The sequence below is a fragment of the Phocoena phocoena genome, chromosome 10 (assembly GCF_963924675.1).
Source record: "Phocoena phocoena chromosome 10, mPhoPho1.1, whole genome shotgun sequence".
Taxonomy (NCBI): Eukaryota; Metazoa; Chordata; class Mammalia; order Artiodactyla; family Phocoenidae; genus Phocoena; species Phocoena phocoena.
The window spans coordinates 3,035,385-3,051,747 of NC_089228.1; the positions used below are offsets into that span (position 1 = coordinate 3,035,385).

Below are 16,363 nucleotides of genomic sequence, written 5' to 3' on the forward strand. Positions count from 1 at the left end.
AACCTGGGAGTGAAAATTATGTACTTTGCAAAGTTCTGGCATGGTTGGGGGGTGGTTAACTGATGTCACCCGTGTGCCGCATCGGTGGCCCTCAGCCTCAGCTGCTCACAAGAATACCAGGGAGCTCTGAGAGAACCCCACGCCCCGGCGGCTCCCCAGCCCCACTCAGTCGCAGGGTGGGGGCAAGGCATTGTACTTCCAGAGCTTGGCGGATGAGGCCAAGTGCAGCCAAAGCTGGGGACCACTGCCTCACCTGCTCTGCCTGGCACGCTGGGGAGCTTTTCGTTTTCAGGTTCGATGCTGTTATTTTCTGTACCACTATTTAGGTGGCAACATCGAGAAGGCAGCTGGAGAGCTAACTCTGGACGGAGGTCCTACGTGGTGCTGTGGACCCTGGTCTCCGGCCACGTGGCTCAGAACACTTCCCAGTGGGAGTCGCTGCCTTGCGCCTTCCTGAAAAGGGAACCCTGTGGGGATCGACTTAAAAAAATGGATAAGAAAGGAAGCAGATTGTGAAAACAGTTCCCACACGCCAGTGTAACCGGGAGCTTTGTTCCTCTCAAAGTAATTGAAAGTTTTTACACCAAATCGGAATAAAGGACGATTACAAAATACAGGTAAGGAAAAAGAACACGAAATGCCTAAATCTACCACCTGGGGGAAAATCACTGTGAATAACCTGACAGGCAAATCACAGGTAAATATATTAATTATACACTTATAGATTCATGTATATGTATGTATATACAAGTATTTGTAACTACAATACTTTTATTTCCACCAAAAATAAAACCAAACCCTTAAGCTTCAAGCAGACCTGGATTCACACCTGCCTTCACCTGTTAGGCAGGTAACTTAACCTTTCTCTGCCACGTGCTCCTCGTCTAAATGATAACTCCCACAATAGATGCGTCGCTGCTTGTGTTTAGACAGTCGGTTATTTTGAAAGACATTTAAATACTGCAGAATATCATCTTTTACATTTCCCCACGGAGTCGCCACTTCCAGTGCAATCTGTTCCTTTGTGTAAATCCAAGTTTCCATCTGGTGTCAATTTTCCTTCCTCCGAAAAGACTAAATGCTAATTCTTTAGCATTTCTTGTAGCGTTTGTTTGCTGGTGATGAAATAGTTTAGTTTTTGTGTGTTTGAAAAAGTAGCATGTTTTTTCCTCTGGCTTCTTTTAAGATTTTCTCTTTATCGCTGCTTTTGAGCAATTTGATACGATGTGCCTTTACTGTGACTGTCTTCGTGTTTCCTGTGCTTGGGGTTGGTTGGGTTCTTAGACCTATTGGTTTATAAATTTTCATGACATTTGGAAAGTTTTCAACCATTACTTCTTCAAGTATTTTTTCTGCCTCCCTCCCCGCCTTCTCCTTCCCAGACTCCAATGACTTGTATGTTAGGTGGCTGAAAGTGGTCTCACAGCTCACAGATGCACTTTTCAGTTTTTTTAAATTTTTTCTCTGTGTCTCTCGTATCAGACAGTCTCTGTTGCTGTGTCTTCACGTTGCTAATGTTTTCTTCTGCAGTGTCTCATCCGCCTTTATCCCTGTCTAGTATATTTCTTCATCTCAGACCTCATAGTTGTTATCTTGAGAAGGTGTTTTGAATCTTCCACATTTAAAATTCTTGAACTCGTGGCACCCAGTTACAGGAACTGTTTTAACGTCCTTCTCTGCTAATTCTGGTGTCTGTGTCCGTTCTGGCTTGGTTTTGATTAGTGGATTTGTCTTCTCTTCATCATGGTTGTGTTTTCCTGCTTCTTTGCCCCCTGGTGATCTTTGGATGCCAGACATTGTGAATTTGACCTGGTTGGGTGCTAGTATTTTTGTGTCCTGTGAATCTTCTTGAGCTTTATTCAGAGACGCAGTCAAGTCACTTGGAAATGGTTTGGTTCTTTCAGGTGTTGCTTTTATGACCTGGTCGGTGGGTCTGGAGCAAGGCTCAGTCTACGGCTAGTCATGCCCGGCTCCTGAGGCCAGGCCTTCCTGAGTGCTCTGCTCACCGCCCTGTGAAATGGGAGGCTTTTGGTCTGGCTGGCGGACACAGGCACCATTCCCTGTCCTGTGTGACACCAGGCCACCGTCTCTCTGATCCTTTCAGCTGGCTCTTCCCCGGCCTCAGATAGCATCCTCGCACACCTGCACAGGTTACCTGCAAGGGGGCCCCTCCTTGGATCAGCAGGTTCTCCCTCTGGGCACTGTCTCCTCCTGTGCTCTGCCCTTGAACCATGGCTGCTGTAGTCTCCGTGTACCCCAGGAGTTCTCTGAGCCCTGTGAGCTCCCCTTCCCCACGACCCAGCCTGAAAGCTCTCAAGGCAACAAGGTGGGTAATCATACGACCTCACTGTGGGGGCTTCCCTGGTGGCGCAGTGGTTGAGAGTCCGCCTGCCGATGCGGGGGACACGGGTTCGTGCCCCGGTCCGGGAGGATCCCGCATGCCATGGAGCGGCTGGGCCCGTGAGCCATGGCCCCTGAGCCTGCGCGTCCGGAGCCTGTGCTCCGCAACGGGAGAAGCCACAGCAGCGGGAGGCCCGCGTACAGAAAAAAAAAAAAAAAAAAAAAGAGCTCACTGTGTTCATTCCTGTGTTGCAGTGATCATGGTCCTTTGTGTCCTGAAGCCAGTGTCTTGATAATCACTGAGTCATGTATTTTATCTGTTTGGTTAGTTTGTTTCAGGTACTAAATCGGTCCCTGTGACTCCATCTTGGCCAGAGCAGACAACCCCCAGTGATTCCGGGCCTCTGCACCTGAATTAAACTTGTTTCTTCTCTCTCCTCCCTCTACCAGCCAAGGCTGATGTGCACCCTGGGTCAGACCTCCTGCCACGCCTGAGGGAGGCCACATGGAGGCCCAGAGAGCCTTGGGCCTGGAGAGGTCCCGGCGCCTGGGGAGAAGGAGGGGTCACAGTCAGCACGGTCCAGGCACCCGACAACACGTGTCATCCACCCCACCGTTCACAGTTGAGAAAGCTGAGGCCCAGAGAGGTGGAGCCCCCCCCAAGGTCACACAGCATGAGAAGTCGGGGCAGGGTCTGAACCCAGGCCTGGCGGACCGTAGTATTAATAGCTAACGTGTGTTCAGTACTTACGCTGTGCCAGGCACCGTTTGAAATGCTTTCTGTGGCTCATGACGTTTAATCCCCAGCACAGCCCTGTCAGCAGGAGTGGTTGGCTCAGTATTGAACCAGCAGTGCTGCTGAGGGTTCGAGAGAGCGAGCGCCTCTGGAACCTGAGTTTGAATACTGCTTCTAGCTTTTAAAGCATGTGTGATCTTGGACCAGTCACTTAAACTCAGCCTCAGCTGTCTCACCTATAACTAAGCGTTATAGGTTGAATTTTCCCCCCAGATTCATACGTTGGAGTCCTAGCCCCCAGAACTTCAGAATGTGACCTTATTTGGAATGAGGATCAATGAAGATGTGATTAAACTGGGATGAAGCCATCAGGGTGGGCCCTAATCCAGTATGACTGGAGTCCTTATAAAAAGAGGAAATGTGGGCGCAGAGGCACGCATTGCAGGCAGACAGTGTGCAGCTACTCGGGTTGCAGGGTGTCAGGTACCAGCCAAGGAGAGAGGCCTGAAACAGATGCTCCCTCACAGCCCTCACAAGGAACCAGCCTGCTGATGCCTTGATTTTGGATTTCCAGCCTCCAGAACTGTGAGGAAAGAAGTTTCTGTTGTTTAAGCCACCCAGTCTGTGGTACTATGTTAACAGCAGCCTTGGTAAACCCATATGTCAAGGCTGATAACAGTACCTGTCTCACATGGAGAGGATTACATGAGAGCAGATGTGTGAAAGTGCTTAGAAAAGGGCCTGGCCCACACCAACATGCAATAATTGATGAGGCAGCTTAGGCTCAGAGAGGTCAAGCGATTTGCCCAGGATCACACAGCTCCTGTGCTCCTGATCTCTTGGTCACCCTACTGAACTCCAATCTAAGTTCTCTCCAAGTGCGATTGGTGGGGTTCCTGCCACCCTGGGCCTTCTTTGCCTGTGGTTGGTGCTTAACCACACCAATCGATCATCCGTTCAGAGGTCAAAGGAAAAAACTGAAACAGCAGAGAAGGGGACCAGGCTGGCAGAAGAAGGCTCTTACTCAAGGAAGTAATTATGTATTAAGTGGAAAAGTCCACCAGCGTGTTCAGTGATTCAGCACTGCCACATCCTTGTCAGATGTGCAGCCCTGGCTGCCTTCCAGTGGCTAGAGCTGTGTCAGAGTGTCTGCTGTAAGTCACCTCTCTGCCACCATCCAGGTCTGCCGGCTTGTGGGGGCTGGAAGGTGGGCTGGAGGCTGCTCTGGGCAGAAGACGTTCCCGTGGAGAGGAGGGCGTGGCGTTTCAGGATGCAGCGGCCTGGCCCCTAATTAAGTGCTGAATCACAGGCTCCGGGAGCCGAGCCTCAGTTTCCTTGTCTGTAAAATGGGTGTCACTGTGATGGGGAAGCCCCAGGACCCGTGGACGTTCAAGAGCCTGTTGCCGGGTGGCACCTCCCCAGCCGTGCCCTGCTGGAGGCCAGAGAGACTCAAAGCAAGGCTGCAGAGGACACAGTCCTTCCCAGTCATCCAGGGCTGGGGAGAGGGTGGGAGAGCAGATTGCAGCAGCTGTGGGACAACTTCTCCAAGTAGACCTGACTGGCTATAGCGTGTGGGGTACAGGGGCGGGTGTGTAGGGTGGGTGAGTGGATGTTGTGGACACTGAATTTTAGGGAAAATGTTACTAGAATGAAATGTGCCCACAATCACCACAACTCTGCTCCTGCCACCCCCTCATCTCTAGCTCTGGGGAGAAGGACTATAATGCAGATCAGAGAGGTGGAGGGACTGCCCCTGGGGTGCACAGCCAGAAAGTGGTCAGGTCATGCTGCTGAGGACAGATGTCCAGAAGGCAGGGGCCCTGAGCACCCAGAGCAGGCCTGGTACAGCTGGGGTCACCAGATTTAGCAAATAAAAATAGAGGACACCAGTTAAATTTGAATTTCAGATAAACAGTGCATTTGTATAAGTATGTCCCACGTAATGCTTGGTACACACTTGTACTAAATTTTTTTGCTGATCTGAAATTCAAACTTAACTGGGCATCTTGGATCTTATTTGGAACCTTAAGCACAGGGAGGGGTAGAAGATGGTGGGGTTTCAGGCGGGAGACTCTCAAGCCAGACTGCCTGAGTTTCAGTCCTGACTCTGCCACTTACTGGGCCCACGGTCAGTCCCCTCAGGTTACTGGAAGCTCACCCTGGGTTTCCTCCTCATCTTCAGATCACCTTCTTCATAGGACTGGCGTGAGGATTCCCTGAGATGACCCTTCTAAAGCCCTCAGATGGGGTCTGGGCACAGTAAGGACTCGATACATGCTCCCTATCATTCACTGAATCTGGGTGCACAGAGGAACTATAATCAACCATTAGCCATGTGTCTAAGGCAGCAGGTCTCAAACACTGGGGGTCTCAGGACCCCTTAGCTTTTAAAAAAATTATTGCAGACCCACAGCTGTTGTGTATGTGTATCTCTATCAATATTTACAGTGATAGAAATTAAAGCTGAGAAAAATATAAATACTTATGCATTCATTTTAAATGACAATGAACCCACTGTGTTTACAGAAATAATACATTTTTAATGAAAAACAGCTCTTTTAAAACCAGTGAAATACAATGAAACTTAGCGAAAAGGGTGGCACTGTTTTTCACTTTTGCAAATCTCTTGAACGTGTGGTTAATAGAAGTCAGCTGGATTCTCACACCAGCCACCACTTTACACCTCTCGCGATATCACACCTCACGTAGCCTCTAGAAAACTCCACAGTACGCCTGTGAGCGTGTGTGAAAACTGTGAGTATCCCAGTTATTACCATGAAAATAGTTTGACCTTTTGATCTCCTGATCCCCCCCGAGAGAGGCGCCAGGACCTCGCTTTGAGAATCACTGTCTGAGGCTCGTTGGGGGCAAAGCCACCACCCCCACCCCCACCCCACCCCATCCCCGCCGCCGGCCCGCACGGCCCCTGAACCCACCCGGCCACAATGGCGGTGGGGCTGACCTGGGCCTGCGGTGTCGAGGTGGTCCGGGCGCTGCTGCTGACTGCGCTGCTAGCAACAGGGAGCCCCGCCTGGCATCATCCGTGTACCCCATCTCTCCAGGTAAGAGAGAGCGAGCTGTGGTTGGAACCCTGCGTCTGGGGCTGAGAGCGGGGGCTTGGTGGGGGGCACACTGCTCTGTGGGGGCAGGGCTCAGCCTCAGGGCTTGTCTGTCTTTGCACGCACACGTTCACACGCTCTCTGCGGGCCTGCCGCAGAGCAGGTCCCAGGGACCACAGGTGAATGGCGAGGTCAGGCCGTGGCCTCGCAGGTGATTCAGGTTGCTTAGTCCGTGTCTGGCCTCTGGGTGGGCGTGCGTCTTGTGAGTGACCCTGTGCCCCTTGGGGAGGCCTGTGCGCGTCTCAGGGCCTCTTGCGGGGGTCTGTCTGGGGCTCTGGTCAGGGCGGACGTGTGTCTGCCCTTCCCATGTTGGTGTCTGGCCTCTCCCTGGGCGTGAGGCCCTCCGGGTGTGTGTAGGTCCCTCTGGGTGTCTCGTTCAGTCCGCCTGTGACCGTGGGTCCGTGTATGCTTGCACGTGAGCATGTAGGGTGACACTTACTCTGGGTCAGAGGTGGCTTGCCATCTTGGAGGCTAAGCTGGGGGTGGCTGCAGAGTTCTCCCGTTGTCTTCAGCACATTCTTCTGGGGCCAGGAGCGTCGTCATGGCAACCAGTGGCCACCTTGTCAATGGAACAGATGTGCCTGTGACCACGTCCAGGGGGCTTGAGCTGTCTCTACACTCCCAGCCACTCCCTGAGCAGGCGGACAACCCTCAGGACAGGCCACCTCTTGTCCCCCAGCTCCTGGGCCCCAGAAGCCTGCCCGAGCCCACTGCCCCCCAGCCTGGATCGGGGCAGGGGCCGGGCAAGTCTGGGAACAGATCCAGGTCTTCATTCTTTCTTTCTTTTCCCTGTTTTTATTTTTATTTTAAAAAAATTTTTTATTGATATAAAGCTGATGTACAATATTACATAAGTTACGGATGTATAACATGGTGATTCACAATTTTTAAAGGTTGTAGTCCACTTATAGTTATTATAAAATACTGGCTGTATTCCTTGTGTTTATAGTATCGCCTTGTAGCTCATTTATTTTATACACAATAGTCTGTACTTCTTAATCCTCAACTGCTGTCTTGCCCCTCCCCACTTCCCTCTCCCCACTAGTAACCACTAGTTTGTTCTCTATATCTGTGAGTCTGTTTCCTTTTTGTTATATTCACTAGTTTGTTTTATTTTTTAGATTCCACATGTAAGTGATATCATACAGTATTTGTTTTTCTCTGACTTACTTCACTTAGCATAATGCCCTCCAATTCCATCCATGTTGTTGCAAATGGCAAAATTTCATTCCTTTTTATGGCTGAGTAGTATTCCGTTGTGTGTGTGTGTGTGTGTGTGTGTGTGTGTGTATACCATACCTTCTGTATCCATTCATCTATTGATGGACGCTTAGGTTGCTTCCATATCTTGGCAATTGTAAATAGTGCTGCTATGGACATGGGAGTGCATGTATCTTTTCAAATTAGTGTTTTCATTTTTTTAGATATACACCCAGGAGTGGAATTGCTAGGTCATATGGTAGTTCTGTTTTTAGTGTTTTGAGAAACCATATGGTTTTCCACAGTGGCTGCACAAGCTTACATTCCCACCAATAGTGTACAAGGGTTCCATTCTCTCTGAGGTAAATAGCTCATTGTGATTTTTGCGTTTCTCTGATGACTAATGATGTTGAGCATCTTTTCATGTGCCTCTTGGCCGTCTGTATGTCTTCATTGGAAACATGTCTCTTCAGGTCTTCTGCCTATTTTTTTAATTGGGTTGTTTGGTTTTTTTGATGTTGAGTTGTATGAGCTGTTTATATATTTTGGATATTAACCCCTTATCGGTCATATCATTTGCAAGTGTTTTCTCCTATTCAGTAGGTTGTTTTTTCATTTTGTTTCCTTTGCTGTACAGAAGCTTTTGTTTGTTTGTTTGTTTGTTTTTTGTGGTACACGGGCCTCTCACTGCCGCGGCCTCTCCCATCGTGGAGCACAGGCTCCGGACATGCAGGCCCAGCGGCCATGGCCCACAGGCCCAGCCGCTCCGCGGCACGCGGGATCCTCCCGGACCAGGGCACGAACCTGTGTCCCCTGCATTGGCAGGCGGACTCCCAACCACTGCGCCACCAGGGAAGCCCACCACTGCGCCACCAGGGAAGCCCTGTACAAAAGCTTTTAAGTCTAACTAGGTCCCATTTGTTTTATTTTTGCTTTTATTTCTTTTGCTTTAGGAGATGGATCCAAAAAAAATATTGCTACCATTTATGTCAAAGAATGTTCTGCCTATATTTTCTTCTAAGAGTTTTAGTTTTGGTCTTACATTTAAGTCTTTTAATCCACTTTGAGTTTATTTTGTATATTTCATTCTTTTACATGTAGATGTCCAGTTTTCCCAGCACCACTTGTTGAAGAGACTGTCTTTTCTCCATTGTATATTCTTGCCTCCTTTGTCATAGATTAATTGACCATAAGTGTGTGGGTTTATTTCTGGGCTTTCTATTCTGTTCCATTGATCTAGGTGTCTGTTTTTGTGCCAGTACCAGACAGTTTTGATTACTGTAGCTTTGTAGTATAGTCTGAAGTCAAGGAGCTTGATTCCTCCAGTTCTGTTCTTCTTTCTCACGATTGTTATGGCTATTTGGGGTCTTTCATGTTTCCATACAAATTTTAAAATTATTTGTTCTAGTTCTGTGAAAACTGCCCTTGGTATTTTGGTAGGGATTGCACTGAATCTGTAGATTGCCTTGAGGAGTATGGTCACTTTGCCAATATATTTTTTTAATATTTTAATTTTATTGGAGTAGAGATGATTTACAGTGTTTTAGTTCAGGTGATTCAGTTATACACACATATATTCATTCTTTTTTAGATTCTTTTTCCACATAGGTTATCACAGAGTATCGAGTAGAATTCCCTGTGCTATACAGTAGTTCCTTGTTGGTTATCTATCTTATATATAGTAATGTGTGTATATTCATCCCAAGCTCCTGATTTTCCCTCCCCCCAACGTTTCCCCTTTGATAACCATAAGTTTGTTTTCAATATCCGTAAGTCTGTTTCTGTTTCGTAAGTAAGTTCATTTGTATGTTTTTTTTTTAAGTTAGATTCCACATACGAGTGATATCATATCACACTTTAACAATATTAATTCTTCCAGTCCGTGAACATGGTATATCTTTCCATCTGGTTTGTCGTCTTCAATTTCTTTCATCAGTGTGTTATAGTTTTCTGAGTACAGGTCTTTTACTCCTTAGGTAGATTTATTCCTAGGTATTTTATTCTTTTTGATGCAGTGGTAAATGGGATTGTTTCCTTAAATTTTTCTGATAGTTTGTTGGTAGTGTTTAGAAATGCAACAGATTCCTGTGTATTAATTTTGTATCCTGCAGCTTTACTGCAGGATACATTGATAAGCTCTAATGGTTTTCCGGTGGCATCGTTAGGATTTTCTGTGTATACTATCATGTCACCTGCAAACAGTGACAGCTTTACTTCTTGTTTCTTGGGTTTTTTTTTTTTTTTTTGCTGTATGCGGGCCTCTCACCACTGTGGCCTCTCCTGTCGCGGAGCACAGGCTCTGGACATGCAGGCCCAGCGGCCACGGCCCACGGGCCCAGCCGCTCCGTGGCATGCGGGACCCTCCCAGACCGGGACACGAACCCGCGTCCCCTGCATCGGCAGGTGGACTCCCAACCACTGTGCCACCAGGGAAGCCCAGCTTTACTTCTTAATGGAGCCTTTTTATTTATTTATTTATTTTCTTCTCTGATTACTGTGTCTAGGACTTCCAAAACTATGTTAAATAAAAGTGGCAAGAGTGGGCATCCTTGTCTTGTCCCTGGTCTTAGAGGAAATACTTTTAGCTTTTCACCATTGAGTATGATGTTGGCTGTTGATTTGTCATATATGGCCTTTATTATGCTGCGGTATGCTGCCTCTGAGGAGTTTGTATCGTAAATGGATGTTGAATTTTGTCAAAAGCTTTTTCCACATCTATTCAGGTGATCATATGATTTTTATTCTTCATTTTGTTAACGTGATGAACGCATTGATTGGTTTACAGATATTGAAAAAGCCTTGCATTCCTGGGATAAATCCTACTTAATAATGGTGTATGATCCTTTTAATGTATTGTCGGATTTGGTTTGTCAATATTTTGTTGAGGACTTTTGCGTCTATGTTCATCAGTGATTTTGGCCTGTAATTTTCTCTTTTGCAATATCTTTGTCTGGTTTTGGTATCAGGGTGATGCTGGCCTCCTAGAATGAGTTTGGAAGTGTTCCTTCCTCTGCAATTTTTGGGAATAGTTTGAGATGGATAGGTGTTACTCTTCTCTGAATGTTTGGTAGAATTCACCTTGAAGCTGTCCGGTCCTGTAATTTTGTTTGTTGGGAGTGTTAAAATTACTGATTCAGTTTCATTACCGGTAATTTGTCTGCTCATAGTTTCTATTTCTTCCTGATTCAGTCTTGGGAGATTGTACGTTTCTAGAAACGTATCCATTTCTTCTAGGTTGTCCCTTTTATTGTCATTCATTCTTAGTCAACCAATATTAAACCCCAGCTGTGTGCTGGGCACTGGAGACCCAGTGGCCGCAAGGAGAAACAAAGTCCTGCCCCCAGGAAATTCAGTAAGCATGTTAATTAAACCTCACACTTCCTCAGTTCTTGTAGTGTACTAGGCACTGTGTTTTGCCATTTACATATGTTAGTTCCTTTAATCACTGTGATAATTCTATTACTGCTCCCATTTTACAAATAGGGACATGCTGACACAGAGAGGTTATGTTACTTGCCCTAAAACCACACAGCAATGAATAGCAGAGGCAGACTTGAACATAAGAGTATCTGGCTCCAGAGTACATGCTCTTAACCACCTATACTGCACAACCTTTAGTAAATGAGAGATAACATTTCAGATAGTGGTAAATGCCACAGAGAGACAAAAATAGTGGATGAGGGGTGCTGGAAGCCAGGGTGGTAGAGGTATATACTTGAAGTGTTGGCATTTGAGCTGAGTTTCATTAATCAGAAAGAGCCAACCATGCAGAGGTCAGAGGGGATAGCACATGCAAAGGCCCAGGGGCAGGGTGGAACATGGCATGTTGGAAGAACAGGAGGAAGGCCTCTGAGGCTGGAGCCTAGTGAGGGAGGGGCTCTGTGCTGTCACAGATGAACTCCAAAATCTCAGTGGCTCCCCACAACAGACGTGTATTCCTTGCCCTTGGGTGTTCCTGATGAGCAGGTAACTCTCCTCCAGGTGGCCATTCAGGGACCCAAGGCTCTTCCTTCTGGGGCTCCACTGCCCACACCTCATGGCCCGTTGTGTCAAGCTAGTGGAAGGGAAAGAGTGTGGGGGGTGCCGATGGGCTCAGAAGTGGAGCACACCACCCCTACTTCACGGTCCAGAACCTAGTCCCATGGCCACTTCCAAGTGCAAGGGAGATGGGAAGTGTGGTCCAGCAGTGTCACCTGGAGGAAGAGGACCTGTGTGGCGGGAATTCAGCCAGATCCAGCCACGCCAGTGGATGGTGGGTTTGCAGACAGAGGGTAGTCCTGTGGGATTTGCTGATGGCTGGGGGAGCGGAGGAAGACAAAACCCAAGACTGACTCTAGGACCAAGCAGCTGGTGGAGGTGGCTGAGGCTCTGGGGTGGGAGTGGGGGGTCCATCAAACAGAGTGGCTGTGTCCCTGCCACATGGTCAGTGCTAAGATTGTCTTCTGCTCGGGACAGCATGTGCCAGTGTCTTCACAGGGGTCCTGTCTCAAGTCCCCTCCCGGTGCCACACCCATTGTTGTGTGGCCGGGCAGCAGCTCCCATTAAGAGACAGAGTCTCCTTCCCAGTTCCTGGAACCTGGGCTGGCCCTGTGGCTTGCTTTGGCGCTTAGCATGTAGCAGAATTAATGTAGTGCTGGTGTTGGGCCTGGCCTCAAGGAGCCTGGCCCCTTCTGCTCCTGTTTCTGAAATCCTTCTTCTCTGGTGTGAATGAGGCCTGCTGGAGGATGAGATCGTGTGGGAAAAGACCCAGCCATCCTAGCTGAAGTTGTTCTAGATCAGCCCATAGCCGCCAAGTCTGGAATACAGATTCTCACCTGTACGTGTGAGTGATCAGCCTCCTAGGGGCTCAGGAAACATGTCACGGACTTGCTTGAAGCTGGCAGGGGACGGCTGTACCTCAGGTGGAGAAAACTTTGTCCCAGGACTCTTCTGACCCGGGTCTTGCTGAGGGAGTCCCTTGAGTGGAGGAGCAGGGGGCAAGGAGCGCGGGAAGATTGGGGGGTGGTCCCAGGCCTTCTGCCGGGGCACCCCCTGCAGAGTGGTGCAGGGCACAGCCCATCCCTGCGGGGCCGTGGGGAGGCTCGGCTTCCTCCCTGGGGAGCCCTGAGCTGATTTGAAACTTCAGTCCAGGGGGCATGTGAGAGTGCACACGCACGCGTACTCACATATGTGTCTGAACAACAGATTGGCCTTGGTCATCCCTCCACTGTGCTTGCTGTGTGGTCTGGGGTAGAATCCTGCCTCTCTCTGGGCCTCAGTTTCTCTGTCTCTGAAACAAGAGATGTGGTCCGAGTCCGAGGCTGCACGCCGCCGACACAAATGCCAAGTTCAGCTTGCCGTCATGTTTTGCTCCATCCTCAGGGTGTTTGTCAACATACAGAAAAAGTAGATTTTACTCTAAAAACCTAAATGTTCAGCCCTTCTTGAAAAACCAGAAGATCTGGCCACGGGGTGGCCCACGTCCCTTTGTGGCTGCAATGGGCCTGTGCTGAGCGGCTCACTTCCCAGTTTTGTTACACCTGGGCCCCGGCATTCTGAGTGTTCAGCACCAGTCCTGGGGCTTTCTGATTTTTGATTCAGCCTCTTATGATTTTGGCCTTTTTAAAGCCAGTTTTCTGGAAAAGCCACTTTAGGAATAAACCAAAGAGGGGGAAAATGCCTTTGCCCACCACAGAGCCAAATATTTATTACCATGAGCCGTGTTTGAAGAATCTCATCATTATGGGAAGAATATAGTAATAGTAGTAGTGATAATTAACAATACTAATATTTAGCACTGATCCATTGCTCTGCCACTCAAAGGGCCGTGCAGTCATTACCAGGAGGGAGGACGTTCACAACAGCCCTGTGAGGGAGAGATTATTCTCCCCCTTTACAGATGGAGAAGCTGAGTCTCAGAGCACAGCTGAGCTGGGCACCTCGAGAGAGAAGGCAGGCCCCAAGCTTGGGAACTAACAGTATTCTAAGGGGTCACGGGAAGCCTGGCAGCCGACCTGGTCATTCTTCTCAAAGGCCTGGTTGCCCTCATGCCACGCCCGCTCCTCACCTGGATCGAAGGGGAATCATGGGGTGATTTCTGATATCATGTTATGTGATTAGCATTAAATGGTCATCTGGGGAGTCTGGTCAGAAACTCCCCCATTCTCAGGGGCCATGAGACCAGGAGCAGAGGGACCACAGGATTGGGAAGTCTCTGCTCATGGTAGACACTGTAGGTTTTCCAAGGCAGAGATAAACTGAGACATGGGGTGGGGGGCTTCAAGAAACTTCTGTATGTTTCCTCCTCCCTTATCAGTCCACCCATCCATCTACCCATCCACTGACCCACCCACCTACACACCCATCCTTTATCCATCCATCTATCCATCAACTTGTCCATCCACCCATCAACTCATCCATCCATCCACCTACCCATTCATCCATCCACCCACCCACCCATCCACTTATCCACCAACCCCACCCACATACCCACCCATCCATTATCCACCCATCCATCCATCCATCCGTCCACCCACACATTCATCCATCCATCCATCTACCCATCCACCAACCCACCCACTTACCCACCCATCCATTATCCATCCATCCATCCATCCATTCATCCCTCTACCCACCCATTCATCATCCATCCATCCATCTACCCACCCACCTACCCACCCACTTATCCACCCATCCATGATCCCTCCATCTATCCATCCACTTAGCTATCCACCCATCTACTCACTTATCCATCCATCCATCCATCCATCCAACCAACCATCCATCTACCCATCCACTGACCCACCCACTTACCCACCCATCCATTATCCATCCATCCATCTACCCACCCATTCATCCATCCATCTACCCATCCACCGACCCACCCACTTACCCACCCATCCATTATCCATCCATCCATCCATCTGTCCACCCACACATTCATCCATCCATCCATCTACCCATCCACCAACCCACCCACTTACCCACCCATCCATTATCCATCCATCCATCCACTCACCCATCCATCCACCCACCCATTCATCCACCCACCCATTCATCCATCCACCCATCTACCCATCCACCAACCCACCCACTTACCCACCCATCCATTATCCATCCATCCATCCATCTGCCCACCCCATTCATCCATCCATCCATACATCCACCCACCCATCCACCCACCCACCCATTCATCCATCCATCCATCTACCCATCCACCAACCCACCCACTTACCCACCCATCCATTATCCATCCATCCATCCATCTACCCACCCATTCATCCATCCATCTACCCATCCACCGACCCACCCACCTACCCACCCATCCATTATCCATCCATCTACCCACTCATTCATCCATCCATCCATCTACCCATTCATCCATTCATCGAGCCATCCACTGACCCACCCACCTATTATCCATCCATCCACCCATCCACTGACCCATCCACTTACCCACCCATTCATTATCCATCCATCCACCCATTCTTCCATCCATCCATCTACCCAACCACCGACCCACCCACCTATTATCCATCCATCCACTGACCCACCCACCTACCCACCCATCCTTTATCCATCAAATTATCCATCCACCCATCAACTCATCCTTCCATCCACCTACCCATTCATCCATCCACACATCCATCTACCCATCTACCAACCCACCCACTTACCCATCCGTCCATTATCCAACCATCTATCTATCCACTTATCCATCCATGCTCTCATCCATGTATCCATCCATCCATCCACCCACCCACCTACCTACCCATTCATCCACCCACCCATCCACTCACTCACCCATACACCTACCCATCTACTGACCCACCCACCTACCCACCCAACCATTATCCATCCACCCATCCACTCACTCATGCATCCATCTACCCACCGATTCATCCATCCATCCATCTATCTACCATCCACTGACCCACCCACTTACCCACTCATGCATTATCCCTCCATCTATCCAACCATCCATCCACTAACTCATCCATCCATCTACCTATCCATTCATCCATCAACCCATCCACTTTCCTAGCCATTCATTATCCATCCATTCATCCATCCACTGACCCACACACCTACCTACCCATCCACTGTCCATCCACCATCCACTCACTCATCCATCCATCTACCCACCCACCCATCCATCCATCCACCATCCACTGACCCACCCACTATCCATCCATCTATCCATCCACTTATCTATCCACCCATCCACTCACTCATCCATCCATCCATCCATCCATCTACCCACCCATTCATCCATCCATCCATCTACCCACCCATTCATCCATCCATCCATCCACCCACCCACCCATCCATCCACCCACCCACCCATCCATCCACCCACCCACCCACCCATTCATTCATCCATCCATCCACCCATCCACCAATCCACCCACTTACCCAACAATTATCCATCCATCCATCCATCTACCCACCCCATTCATCTATCCATCCATCCATCCATCCATCCACCCACCCACCCATCCACCCACCCATTCATCCATCCATCCATCTACCCATCTACCAACCCACCCACTTACCCACCCATCCATTATCCATCCATCCATCCATCTACCCACCCATCCATCCATCCATCCATCCATCCATCCACCCACCCATTCATCCATCCATCCATCTACTCACCCACCTACCCACCCACTTACCCACCCATCCATTGTCCCTCCATCTATCCATCCACTTATCTATCCACCCATCCACTCACTTATCCATCCATCCATCCATCCATCCATCCATCTATCCATCTACCCATCCACTGACCCACCTACTTACCCACCCATCCATTATCCATCCATCTACCCACCGATTCATCCATCCATCTACCCATCCACCGACCCACCCATCCATTATCCATCCATCTACCCACTCATTCATTCATCCATCCATCTACCCACCCATTCATCCATCTACCCATCCACCAACCTACCCATTATCCATCCATCCACCCATCCACTGA

General features: G+C 49.0%; 1 protein-coding gene across 1 annotated transcript; it reads left to right on the forward strand.

The window, feature by feature from the left end:
- The first annotated feature begins 6,021 nt into the window (after positions 1–6,021).
- Positions 6,022–16,363, forward strand: LOC136129007 (uncharacterized). Its single transcript, XM_065885087.1, has 4 exons — positions 6,022–6,138; positions 13,887–14,022; positions 15,607–15,759; positions 15,795–16,363. The coding sequence occupies exons 1-4, from the start codon at positions 6,022–6,024 to the stop codon at positions 16,361–16,363; spliced, it is 975 nt and encodes a 324-aa protein (XP_065741159.1).